The sequence below is a fragment of the Physella acuta genome, unplaced genomic scaffold (assembly GCF_028476545.2).
Source record: "Physella acuta isolate Inbredline_101_S28 unplaced genomic scaffold, ASM2847654v3 ptg000105l, whole genome shotgun sequence".
NCBI classification, from domain to species: Eukaryota; Metazoa; Mollusca; class Gastropoda; family Physidae; genus Physella; species Physella acuta.
Window position 1 is genome coordinate 350,420 of NW_026731625.1, and position 14,615 is coordinate 365,034.

Sequence of the window (14,615 nt, forward strand, 5' to 3'; positions counted from 1 at the left end):
ATCTTCTAGAGTTAGCATCTTCTAGAGGTAGCATCTTCTAAAGACACGACTGTCAGTAAACACAGACGGTAGCTTATAATTTGCACAGGTCAACATTTAGTCAATGACTTGCAGAGGTCAAGATTTAGTAATTGACGTGGACATTCAAAATTGAATCATTGACGTGGTTTTATGTTTGATCGATGTGCAATCAATAAAAGTTGTTTTTATTATTTAATTAATTTATTTCCTCCAAATTTGAAATTCCCCTATTATCGTTGAACTTACAAGGGATGGAAGAAATCCTCTCAGCCAGAAATTTTTTTTTTAAATCTTGATATCTCCTGGAGCTCGCCAAATTATCCCCCCCCCCCCATCCCCCACACACACAAACAAAACCTTCACCCCCCCCCCCCCCTTACAACACCTCAACAACAAGTTTAGACAGGCAGACCACCAGTGACTGTCGCAGTTAGTTGTATCATCTCCTCAAGTTTAGACAGGGTGACCACCAGTGACTGTCGCAGTTAGTTGTATCATCTATTCAAATTTAGACAGGCAGACCACCAGTGACTGTCGCAGTTAGTTGTATCATCTCCTCAAGTTTAGACAGGCAGACCACCAGTGACTGTCGCAGTTAGTTGTATCATCTCCTCAAGTTTAGACAGGCAGACCACCAGTGACTGTCGCAGTTAGTTGTATCATCTCCTCAAGTTTAGACAGGTAGACCACCAGTGACTGTCGCAGTTAGTTGTATCATCTCCTCAAGTTTAGACAGGTAGACCACCAGTGACTGTCGCAGTTAGTTGTATCATCTATTCAAATTTAGACAGGCAGACCACCAGTGACTGTCGCAGTTAGTTGTATCATCTCCTCAAGTTTAGACAGGCAGACCACCAGTGACTGTCGCAGTTAGTTGTATCATCTCCTCAAGTTTAGACAGGGTGACCACCAGTGACTGTCGCAGTTAGTTGTATCATCTCCTCAAGTTTAGACAGGCAGACCACCAGTGACTGTCGCAGTTTTTTCTATCACACCACTCGTGACTCAACACTAACCAGCAAGCTAAAAATAATTTCCGTTCTTGATTAGTTTCATTTTTCTATGTTGACTGCAGTAATCTGAACACGGGTTTAATTTTTAATGAGGGAGGGCTCCCGTGTCACATGATCTGGTTATTAAGTCGACTTTAATTGGAAAAATAATCCAAATCAAAAACAGGCAAATAGGCAGATGTCTACGTCATCTTGACGTCTGTGTGTCTCAGTCATCTTGACGTCTGTGTGTCTCAGTCATCTTGACGTCTGTGTGTCTCAGTCATCTTGAAGTCTGTGTGTCTCAGTCATCTTGACGTCTGAGTGTCTCAGTCATCTTGACGTCTGTGTGTCTCAGTCATCATAAAAAAGCCAACCACACAAAACGTTTGACCACCACATGAAATGAAAGCCAACCACATAAAATGTTTGACCACATGAAATGAAAGCCAACCACACCAAACGTTTGACCACATGAAATGAAAGCCAACCACAGGAAAAGTTTCCAATCTTTATTTGACGCATGCAGTGGTTCAGAACAAAAACATAGAGCACATTGTGTCACACTGTGTCACGCTGTGTCACGCCAGCGTCACGGCGTTTGCTGTCACGTCTGGTTTCTCCGTGACGGTCAGCTCTGAAAAGAGAGAGAAATAAAGCCATTGAATGGAAAAAAAAGCCATTGAATGGAGAAATAAAGCCATTGAATGGGTTGTTTCAGTTGATTGGTCGTTAGTAGCAACTGATTTGTGTAACTAAAGATCTGAGGGTGATCTGATATCTGGGTCCTACAGGACAGCGATCTTGTTTCACTTGATGAGTTCGTTGTTTATCTAGACAAACCTTACGGCAGTATTTTATTTCCTACACGTCTATACATGGGGGTAGGGGGGGGTAGGGGGGAGGGGCAACAGGGGAGGGACCACAGGGGAGGGGAATGTAACCATCTCAATGTTGTTTTATACAATCATCTCAGTTTGTCTGTATCACCATGGTATCACCACTTTATAACGGTCTAGGTCAAATATGTATCAATGTATGGTTCCAAAGGTCATACCCAAGAAAGACAATAGGAGGTTTCCACTTTGACCTACTAAAGGTCACCGATATTTGACCTACTAAACACTAGATCAATTGACCAAGTCAGACTTCGACTAATGTGTTCAGCATAAGATGTCACCATAAGATGTCACCATAAGATGTCACCATAAGATGTCACCATAAGATGTCACCATAAGATGTCACCATAAGATGTCACCATAAGATGTCACCATAAGATGTCACCATAAGATGTCACCATAAGATGTCACCATAAGATGTCACCATAAGATGTCACCATAAGATGTCACAAAAAGATGCCACCTCCAATAATGGAGTACCGTTCAAGTTAAGTGGACGAATTTTCTTGTATGCGCAGGTTTCTGTCAACTTTTGAATGATTTCCGTTAACCGGAAATGTTAAGTTACTTATTTCCATGTGAACACAAAAACTTAAGTACTATTTCAGCAAAGTTGACCATATTTCATTTGAAAGTATAAGATACTTGGATTACTTTTAATTTTTGAGATAATTTAATTGATCTCCGATACGCGGAACTTGTAACTACTCAATTTTTAGGTTTCTAAAATACCCAAAGCAAATTTACACATTTATTTATGTAGATAAATTTCATTCTTAAGTACAAGATCCTGTGCACTTGATTCAATCAAATTTAAAGTTATGTCCGGTTACCGAAAATAGTACTTTTCACTATTTCCGAATTCTAAATAATCCATAGAAATCTGATAATGTTACATCACTTTCGGAGTGCAATTCTTTTTTCTACGCGATTCTATTCTGATAAAATTGTGTTTAATACAGCGAAATAAAACGGGAGTAATCTCCCTTAAACTTTCTGGAATATTCTTATATAACTCTACGGTGGATAGCAACTCGGGATGTAGACATGATTTTAATCCATTTTTAATTACTTAAACTTTTCAAAATGGAATAGGATCTGGAAAAAAAAAGAATTGCGCACTAAGTGAACGGCAAACAATGTCTGGATTATGCGAAATATTAGTACTTTATAAATTCATAATCGGTTGTTGTTGTTTTTTTTTAGAAATTGGAAGTAGCGTTAATTACTACTTCCGGTCAACGGAAATTACTAGAAATTTAAATGGAGGCAGAGAAATAGATCTTTTATTTCTACGTGAAATTTCATTCATATATCTTAAACAGTTCTCAAGTTATAGGCTTTTGGTGAAGTACTGAGGTGTAAAACGATGAAGACTAAAAATTTCATGTGATTTTTGTACATGATTACAACATTTCCTCTATAGGCCTACTCTGTATACGAGAAAGTAAAAAGTGGCTTTTAGACATTTCCGATTCCCCAAAGAACTTGAGAATCTGAAAATTTTATTTCACCTTCTCATAAAGCTTATTCTATGACATTTTCAGTTGTGTGTGTTTTCTGGCGGGGAAAAGAGGACGGCTTGTAAAAAAAAAACTTTTATATTTTCACAGCCAAATTGCACTGAAAGTGCCATCCCCTTGCTGTGGCGAAAGAAAATACGAGAAAGTTTAGGGGAGATCACCCACATATTCCCAGTTAATATGTGGAATATGATTTTACTAAAAAAAAACAATCAAATTAGTTTTTATTTTTATTTTCAGTGCATTTAAATTTTTATTTTTCCTTAGAAACTCTTAGACCATTTATTAAAAAAACCCACTGTTTTTCTGTTTAATTTATTTTAAAATCTTACCTGCTTTTTTGTTTATTTTTTACTTTCACGTATATACAGAGTAGGCCTATAGTGAAAGTCTTGAAATCGTGCAAAAAAAAAAATTGAGATTTTTACAAATCTCGACGTTGGAAAAACATAATTTTGCAATTTTGTCCATATGTCTGTGTGAGTGTTTGTGTCTTTCTGTGTGTGTGTGTGTCTGTAAACACGATAACTTGAGTACCATTACAGCTAGGCTGATGAAATTTCATATATAAGTACTATATCAAAATCGTAGATCCTTATCAACTTTTGAGTGATTTCCGATAACCGGAAGTGGAACTTTTTCTACTTTGAATTTTTCAAAAGCCTATAACTTGAGTTCTGTTTCAGATAGATAAATGAAATTTCACATGTAAGTAAAAGATTTAATTATCTTCCTTCTATCACATTTTGAGTAATTTCCGTTGACCGGAAGTAGTAATATACGCTATTTCCGATTTCTAAAAAAAAAACGCATGTAAATTTATAAAGTACTAATAATATTCCGCACTATTATGCACTTTATGTTTAGCGTTCGCTTGGTGCGCAATTCTTTTTTCTACGAGTTTCTATTCTATTTTCAAAAGTTTAAGTAATTAAAAATCATGTTTATATCCCGTGTTGCCATCCCACGTAGTGTTATATAATAATATTCGAGAAAGTTTAGGGGAGATCACTCACGGTTTATTTAATTAGTTATAAAAAATTTCGAACTAGAAGTTTTGTTTTGGTTTTGTTTATTAATAATTCCTTTTATTTTGAAAGAAAAAAAATATTGTCAATACTTGCAATAATTCAAGCAAATGTTTGCAAATCTAGAAATAAAAAAAAATCGACGGTGGTAATTTTCAAAAAACTCTCAGCTGAGAAAATATTGGAGTAAATTTCAAATTTAATTTTCAAACATAATTGTGTAAGTATAAAAGAAATTGTGGTACAGTGTTACATGACAGTATACACACTCCACTGAGTCAGTTGTATGACACGTGTGACGTCAAACTGGGCCAACGGTTGGCTGTCGGGGGGGGGGGGGCACGCCAAGATAAAGAAACGCTTGGAGCGTCGTTTAACTTCTGAACGCCGTGTGTGACTAGTGATGTCCCTTAGCTCACGGTCCTCAGTTCTCTCCCCTTACTCCCTGGGCTTACAAGGTTTCTTTCACGTCTTCAATGACCGCAGACAATATCCAGTCTAGTGTTTTTACGGAAAGAATCGTCTCTCTCAAACTTGCCTCCACCCTAGCCAGGGGCGGTGTATAGTGGGGGAGGGGGAGAGTGACATGAGTAGAACACCAGATACGTGTTGAACTAGAACACAAGATACGTGTTGATGTAGAACAAAAGAGAAGTACTTTATTTCAAACTAGCAGTCGACAATTTCCGGAATTATTTCGCAGTTTTTTTTTTATGTGTGTGCGGAAGTTCATTTTTCTATTCACACATCCACACAACAGACGTCCAGATAGCCACATCGTCAACTGTTCACACACCCTACTAGGCAGAGGGCAGAATAGAGAGGGCAGAATACAGAGGGCAGAATACAGAGGGCAGAATACAGAGGGCAGAATACAGAGAGCACAAGAGAGAGGGCAGAATACAGAGAGCACAAGAGAGAGGGCAGAATACAGAGAGCACAAGAGAGAGGGCAGAATACAGAGGGCAGAATACAGAGGGCAGAATACAGAGAGCACAAGAGAGAGGGCAGAATACAGAGAGCACAAGAGAGAGGGCAGAATACAGAGAGCACAAGAGAGAGGGCAGAATACAGAGAGCACAAGAGAGAGGGAGTAGTGTAGGCCTGAAGCCAGGAATGTAACTAAAATGTTTCCAGCCCTCCCCCACCCAACACCGCCCCCAGCCCACCCCAACCCCAACCCAGCCCACCCAACCCCGCCCCCAGCCCACCCCAACCCCAACCCAGCCCACCCAACACCGCCCCCAGCCCACCCCAACCCCAACCCAGCCCACCCAACCCCGCCCCCAGCCCACCCCACCTCCGCCCCCAGCCCTCCCCCGACCCCAGTGTTAGGAACATGCTCTGAATCCCAACTCTCTGAACCACTCGCCATGAGATTGACAAATCTGACCCTCGGCGCTTAACGCTTTATTTGTCAAGTTGATCGCCTCTGTCAAAATGCAGCTTTCTTGTTAAAACTGACAAGATTTCAAACAGCGATCATGAGCACGCTGTCATCAATTTGCTAAAACTGACAAGATTTCAAACAGCGATCATGAGCACGCTGTCATCAATTTGCTAAAACTGACAAGATTTCAAACAGCGACCATGTGCACGCTGTCATCAATTTGCTAAAACTGACAAGATTTCAAACAGCGACCATGTGCACGCTGTCATCAATTTGTTAAAACTGACAAGATTTCAAACAGCGATCATGAGCACGCTGTCATCAATTTGCTAAAACTGACAAGATTTCAAACAGCGATCATGAGCACGCTGTCATCAATTTGTTAAAACTGACAAGATTTCAAACAGCGATCATGTGCACGCTGTCATCAATTTGTTAAATCTGTGACAAGTTTCTTTATCTTTCAAACAACTTGACTTGACCTTGGTCATGCACGTGAGACCTTGAACTCGTGAATTTATATTTAGAACATAGAAACTGGAATTGAAACAGTAAACATCAAACAGCACCAAACAGCACCAAACAGCACCAAACACCATCAAATAGCACCAAACAGCACCAAACACCATCAAACACCATCAAACAGCATCAAACAGCATCAAGCAGCACAAAACAGTAGAAACAGCACAAAGCAGCACCAAACAGCACCAAACACCATAAAACAGCATCAAACAGCATCAAGCAGCACAAAACAGTAGAAACAGCACCAAACAGCACCAAACAGCACCAAACAGGATTTAACAGAATCAAACAGCACGACCAATCTTGAACGACCAGACTTATGAACGTTAACACAGCACACAAAACCAGGTCATTTCTTTGACCGGCCCCCAGCTATGGACAGATTGGATTCAAAGTTAATTATTCGAGAAATGACTCGCATCATCTAGTCCTGCACAGTTCCAAAGCTAGTCCTGCTGTACAGCAATCCATCAAACAGTCCAACATTAGTCCAACATTTGTCCTACATTGGTCCAACATATTCTCCAACATTTGTCCAACATTTGTCCAACATTTGTCCAACATTTGTCCAACATTAGTCCAACATTTGTCCAACAATAAAGACCGACCCCACCAACTTGATCCCCACCCCTACATGACGTCACTCTCACGTGCGTATTCTGAATTTTGTGACAATGTGTGACTATGTGTGACAGTCTGTGACGATGTGTGACAATACGGTACATGGGCATTTTATTGTCGTATTGTTATCCAAATGTAGTTTGATGTACTTTATTACTTTCTCGTATACAAAGTATAGAGGAAATAGTGTAATCGTGCAAAAAAATAGAAAACGAGATTTTGCACCTCCATGAGTCAGAAAAAATATAGTTTTGCAATTTTGTCCGTATGTCTGTGGATGTATGTGTGTATATGTGTGTGTGTATGTGAATGTCTGTGAAGACGATAAATTGAGTACCGTTACTGCTAGGGTGATGAAATTTCATATTTAAGTATTAGATTCTATATCAAACTTGTAGTTCTGTATCAACAGCGATTTCCGGTAACCGGAAGTGAAGCTTTTTCTACTTTTGGTTTTTGAAAAGCCTATAAATTGAGTATTGTTTTAGATAGATAAACGAAAAATCACGTATTAGTAAAAGTTCTAATTATCTGCCTTCTTTCAAATTGTGAGTAATTTCCGCATATGAGTTTATACAAATATTCCGCACTGTTATACACATATTGTTTGCCATTCACTTGGTGCGCAATTCCTTTTTTCTGTGAGATTCTAGTCTATTTTTTAAAAGTTTAAGTAATTAAAAATGTATTAAAGTTCATGTCTACATCCCGATTTTCCATCCCCTGTAGTGTTATATAAGAATATACGAGAAAGTTTTATTTTTTGGTTTATTTGTGTGTGTGTGTGTGTTATTATTAACGAGCCGGCCCGCGGCATAACATACACCGCTATTTTGTTTTTTTTTCTACTTTTCAGTAAGTCATAATTTGTGAATTCGACGTTACCAACGCTGCCACTAAAAATATTTCTTTAAAACACTATAAGTGGCACGTTAAGGACCATAACCCCCCCGCCCCCTTCCGCCCCCCCCCCCTCTCCCCCCCCCCCCTACGTTTAAAATCGTTCAAACTAAATTATCTGCCCCTAATAGTCGTCACTAAACCCGGCTCTGTTTGTCAATATTTAGAGTGAACACAGCTCACTAAGACCATGGAGGAGTGGGGTGGTAGGGAGCGCATTCACAGCTTGTTTTCTAGCGTCTCCCAGAAGAGAATTAAATATATAGATACTAGCGTCGTGTTTTGTTGTGTGTTTTTTTTTGCTCTGAGTATAGTTCCGCTGTGTAAGGGGGTCATCGCTGTTTTTAACTTTGTTTAGGACTGTTAACTTCCTTTTGGACTGTTAACTTTGTTTAGGACTGTTTACTTTGTTTAGGACTGTTTACTTTGTTTAGGACTGTTTACTTTGTTTAGGACTGTTAGCTTTGTTTAGGACTGTTTACTTTGTTTAGGACTGTTAACTTTGTTTAGGACTGTTTACTTTGTTTAGGACTGTTTACTTTGTTTAGGACTGTTTACTTCATTTTTGTACTGTTAACTTTGTTTTGGACTGTTAACTTTGTTTTGGACTGTTAACTTTGTTTAGGACAGTTTACTTCATTTTTGTACTGTTAACTTTGTTCAAGACTGTTAACTTTGTTTAGGACTGTTTACTTCATTTTTGTACTGTTAACTTTGTTCAGGACTGTTTACTTTGTTTAGGACTGTTTACTTTGTTTAGGACCGTTTACTTCATTTTGGACTGTTAACTTTGTTTAGAACTGTTTAGTTCATTTTTGTACTGTTAACTTTGTTTTTGACTGTTAACTTTGTTTTGGACTGTTTACTTCATTTTTGTACTGTTAACTTTGTTTAGGACTGTTTACTTCATTTTTGTACTGTTAACTTTGTTCAAGACTGTTAACTTTGTTTAGGACTGTTTACTTCATTTTTGTACTGTTAACTTTGTTTTGGACTGTTAACTTGGTTTAGGACTGTTTACTTCATTTTTGTACTGTTAACTTTGTTTTGGACTGTTAACTTTGTTTAGGACTGTTTACTTAATTTTGGACTGTTAACTTTTTTTTGGACTGTTAACTTTGTTTAGGACTGTTTACTCCATTTTTGTACTGTTAACTTTGTTCAGGACTGTTTACTTTGTTTAGGACTGTTAACTTTGTTTAGGACTGTTTAGTTCATTTTTGTACTGTTAACTTTGTTTTTGACTGTTAACTTTGTTTTGGACTGTTTACTTCATTTTTGTACTGTTAACTTTGTTTAGGACTGTTTACTTCATTTTTGTACTGTTAACTTTGTTCAAGACTGTTAACTTTGTTTAGGACTGTTTACTTCATTTTTGTACTGTTAACTTTGTTCAGGACTGTTTACTTTGTTTTGGACTGTTTACTTTGTTTAGGACTGTTTACTTCATTTTGGACTGTTAACTTTGTTTAGGACTGTTTACTTCATTTTTGTACTGTTAACTTTGTTTTGGACTGTTAACTTTGTTTAGGACTGTTTACTTCATTTTTGTACTGTTAACTTTGTTTTGGACTGTTAACTTTGTTTGGGACTGTTTACTTCATTTTTGTACTGTTAACTTTGTTCAGGACTGTTTACTTTGTTTAGGACTGTTTACTTTGTTTAGGACTGTTTACTTCATTTTGGACTGTTAACTTTGTTTAGGACTGTTTACTTCATTTTTGTACTGTTAACTTTGTTTTGGACTGTTAACTTTGTTTAGGACTGTTTACTTCATTTTTGTACTGTTAACTTTGTTCAGGACTGTTTACTTTGTTTAGGACTGTTTACTTTGTTTAGAACTGTTTACTTCATTTTGGACTGTTAACTTTGTTTTGGACTGTTAACTTTGTTTAGGACTGTTTACTTCATTTTTGTACTGTTAACTTTGTTCAGGACTGTTAACTTTGTTTAGGACCGTTAACTTTGTTTAGGACTGTTTACTTCATTTTTGTACTGTTAACTTTGTTCAGGACTGTTTACTTTGTTTAGGACTGTTTACTTTGTTTAGGACTGTTTACGTCATTTTGGACTGTTAACTTTGTTTTGGACTGTTAACTTTGTTTAGGACTGTTTACTTCATTTTTGTACTGTTAACTTTGTTCAGGACTGTTAACTTTGTTTAGGACTGTTAACTTTGTTTAGGACTGTTTACTTCATTTTTGGACTGTTAACTTTGTTCAGGACTGTTAACTTTGTTTATGACTGTTAACTTTGTTTAGGACTGTTTACTTCATTTTAGACTGTTAACTTTGTTTAGGACTGTTTACTTCATTTTTGTACTGTTAACTTTGTTTTGGACTGTTAACTTTGTTTAGGACTGTTTACTTCATTTTTGTACTGTTAACTTTGTTCAGGACTGTTTACTTTGTTTAGGACTGTTTACTTTGTTTAGGACTGTTTACTTCATTTTTGTACTGTTAACTTTGTTTTTGACTGTTAACTTTGTTTTGGACTGTTTACTTCAATTTTGTACTGTTAACTTTGTTTTGGACTGTTAACTTTGTTTAGGACTGTTAACTTTGTTTAGGACTGTTTACTTCATTTTGGACTGTTAACTTTGTTTAGGACTGTTTACTTCATTTTTGTACTGTTAACTTTGTTTTGGACTGTTAACTTTGTTTAGGACTGTTTACTTCATTTTTGTACTGTTAACTTTGTTTTGGACTGTTAACTTTGTTTGGGACTGTTTACTTCATTTTTGTACTGTTAACTTTGTTCAGGACTGTTTACTTTGTTTAGGACTGTTTACTTTGTTTAGGACTGTTTACTTCATTTTGGACTGTTAACTTTGTTTAGGACTGTTTACTTCATTTTTGTACTGTTAACTTTGTTCAGGACTGTTTACTTTGTTTAGGACTGTTTACTTTGTTTAGGACTGTTTACTTCATTTTGGACTGTTAACTTTGTTTTGGACTGTTAACTTTGTTTAGGACTGTTTACTTCATTTTTGTACTGTTAACTTTGTTCAGGACTGTTAACTTTGTTTAGGACCGTTAACTTTGTTTAGGACTGTTTACTTCATTTTTGTACTGTTAACTTTGTTCAGGACTGTTAACTTTGTTTAGGACCGTTAACTTTGTTTAGGACTGTTTACTTCATTTTTGTACTGTTAACTTTGTTCAGGACTGTTTACTTTGTTTAGGACTGTTTACTTTGTTTAGGACTGTTTACTTCATTTTGGACTGTTAACTTTGTTTTGGACTGTTAACTTTGTTTAGGACTGTTTACTTCATTTTTGTACTGTTAACTTTGTTCAGGACTGTTAACTTTGTTTAGGACCGTTAACTTTGTTTAGGACTGTTTACTTCATTTTTGTACTGTTAACTTTGTTCAGGACTGTTTACTTTGTTTAGGACTGTTTACTTTGTTTAGGACTGTTTACGTCATTTTGGACTGTTAACTTTGTTTAGGACTGTTTACTTTGTTTAGGACTGTTTACTTCATTTTGGACTGTTAACTTTGTTTAGGACTGTTAACTTTGTTTAGGACTGTTTACTTCATTTTTGTACTGTTAACTTTGTTTTGGACTGTTAACTTTGTTTAGGACTGTTTACTTCATTTTTGTACTGTTAACTTTGTTTTGGACTGTTAACTTTGTTTGGGACTGTTTACTTCATTTTTGTACTGTTAACTTTGTTCAGGACTGTTTACTTTGTTTAGGACTGTTTACTTTGTTTAGGACTGTTTACTTCATTTTGGACTGTTAACTTTGTTTAGGACTGTTTACTTCATTTTTGTACTGTTAACTTTGTTCAGGACTGTTTACTTTGTTTAGGGCTGTTTACTTTGTTTAGGACTGTTTACTTCATTTTGGACTGTTAACTTTGTTTTGGACTGTTAACTTTGTTTAGGACTGTTTACTTCATTTTTGTACTGTTAACTTTGTTCAGGACTGTTAACTTTGTTTAGGACCGTTAACTTTGTTTAGGACTGTTTACTTCATTTTTGTACTGTTAACTTTGTTCAGGACTGTTTATTTTGTTTAGGACTGTTTACTTTGTTTAGGACTGTTTACGTCATTTTGGACTGTTAACTTTGTTTTGGACTGTTTACTTTGTTTAGGACTGTTTACGTCATTTTGGACTGTTAACTTTGTTTTGGACTGTTAACTTTGTTTAGGACTGTTTACTTCATTTTTGTACTGTTAACTTTGTTCAGGACTGTTAACTTTGTTTAGGACTGTTAACTTTGTTTAGGACCGTTAACTTTGTTTAGGACTGTTTACTTCATTTTTGTACTGTTAACTTTGTTCAGGACTGTTTATTTTGTTTAGGACTGTTTACTTTGTTTAGGACTGTTTACTTCATTTTGGACTGTTAACTTTGTTTAGGACTGTTTACTTCATTTTTGTACTGTTAACTTTGTTCAGGACTGTTTACTTTGTTTAGGACTGTTTACTTTGTTTAGGACTGTTTACGTCATTTTGGACTGTTAACTTTGTTTAGGACTGTTTACTTTGTTTAGGACTGTTTACTTCATTTTGGACTGTTAACTTTGTTTAGGACTGTTAACTTTGTTTAGGACTGTTTACTTCATTTTTGTACTGTTAACTTTGTTTTGGACTGTTAACTTTGTTTAGGACTGTTTACTTCATTTTTGTACTGTTAACTTTGTTTTGGACTGTTAACTTTGTTTGGGACTGTTTACTTCATTTTTGTACTGTTAACTTTGTTCAGGACTGTTTACTTTGTTTAGGACTGTTTACTTTGTTTAGGACTGTTTACTTCATTTTGGACTGTTAACTTTGTTTAGGACTGTTTACTTCATTTTTGTACTGTTAACTTTGTTCAGGACTGTTTACTTTGTTTAGGGCTGTTTACTTTGTTTAGGACTGTTTACTTCATTTTGGACTGTTAACTTTGTTTTGGACTGTTAACTTTGTTTAGGACTGTTTACTTCATTTTTGTACTGTTAACTTTGTTCAGGACTGTTAACTTTGTTTAGGACCGTTAACTTTGTTTAGGACTGTTTACTTCATTTTTGTACTGTTAACTTTGTTCAGGACTGTTTATTTTGTTTAGGACTGTTTACTTTGTTTAGGACTGTTTACGTCATTTTGGACTGTTAACTTTGTTTTGGACTGTTAACTTTGTTTAGGACTGTTTACTTCATTTTTGTACTGTTAACTTTGTTCAGGACTGTTTACTTTGTTTAGGGCTGTTTACTTTGTTTAGGACTGTTTACTTCATTTTGGACTGTTAACTTTGTTTTGGACTGTTAACTTTGTTTAGGACTGTTTACTTCATTTTTGTACTGTTAACTTTGTTCAGGACTGTTAACTTTGTTTAGGACCGTTAACTTTGTTTAGGACTGTTTACTTCATTTTTGTACTGTTAACTTTGTTCAGGACTGTTTATTTTGTTTAGGACTGTTTACTTTGTTTAGGACTGTTTACGTCATTTTGGACTGTTAACTTTGTTTTGGACTGTTAACTTTGTTTAGGACTGTTTACTTCATTTTTGTACTGTTAACTTTGTTCAGGACTGTTAACTTTGTTTAGGACTGTTAACTTTGTTTAGGACTGTTTACTTCATTTTTGGACTGTTAACTTTGTTCAGGACTGTTAACTTTGTTTATGACTGTTAACTTTGTTTAGGACTGTTTACTTCATTTTAGACTGTTAACTTTGTTTAGGACTGTTTACTTCATTTTTGTACTGTTAACTTTGTTTTGGACTGTTAACTTTGTTTAGGACTGTTTACTTCATTTTTGTACTGTTAACTTTGTTCCGGACTGTTTACTTTGTTTAGGACTGTTTACTTTGTTTAGGACTGTTTACTTCATTTTTGTACTGTTAACTTTGTTTTTGACTGTTAACTTTGTTTTGGACTGTTTACTTCAATTTTGTACTGTTAACTTTGTTTTGGACTGTTAACTTTGTTTAGGACTGTTAACTTTGTTTAGGACTGTTTACTTCATTTTGGACTGTTAACTTTGTTTAGGACTGTTTACTTCATTTTTGTACTGTTAACTTTGTTTTGGACTGTTAACTTTGTTTAGGACTGTTTACTTCATTTTTGTACTGTTAACTTTGTTCAGGACTGTTAACTTTGTTTAGGACTGTTAACTTTGTTTAGGACTGTTTACTTCATTTTTGGACTGTTAACTTTGTTCAGGACTGTTAACTTTGTTTATGACTGTTAACTTTGTTTAGGACTGTTTACTTCATTTTAGACTGTTAACTTTGTTTAGGACTGTTTACTTCATTTTTGTACTGTTAACTTTGTTTTGGACTGTTAACTTTGTTTAGGACTGTTTACTTCATTTTTGTACTGTTAACTTTATTCAGGACTGTTTACTTTGTTTAGGACTGTTTACTTTGTTTAGGACTGTTTACTTCATTTTTGTACTGTTAACTTTGTTCAGGACTGTTTACTTTGTTTAGGACTGTTTACTTTGTTTAGGACTGTTTACGTCATTTTGGACTGTTAACTTTGTTTTGGACTGTTAACTTTGTTTAGGACTGTTTACTTCATTTTTGTACTGTTAACTTTGTTCAGGACTGTTAACTTTGTTTAGGACTGTTAACTTTGTTTAGGACTGTTTACTTCATTTTTGGACTGTTAACTTTGTTCAGGACTGTTAACTTTGTTTATGACTGTTAACTTTGTTTAGGACTGTTTACTTCATTTTAGACTGTTAACTTTGTTTAGGACTGTTTACTTCATTTTTGTACT

At 35.7% G+C, this 14,615-nt stretch overlaps 1 protein-coding gene across 1 annotated transcript in view; it reads right to left on the reverse strand.

The window, feature by feature from the left end:
• Positions 1–1,511: 1,511 nt before the first annotated feature.
• Positions 1,512–14,615, reverse strand: part of LOC131932767 (cerebral peptide 1) — a 75,231-nt gene continuing 62,127 nt past the window's right edge. Inside the window, exon 3 of the mRNA XM_059289685.1 lies at positions 1,512–1,650. Within this exon, the coding sequence (XP_059145668.1) occupies positions 1,645–1,650 (6 nt within the window). The 3' untranslated portion in view covers positions 1,512–1,644. The remainder of the gene's footprint in view (positions 1,651–14,615) is intronic.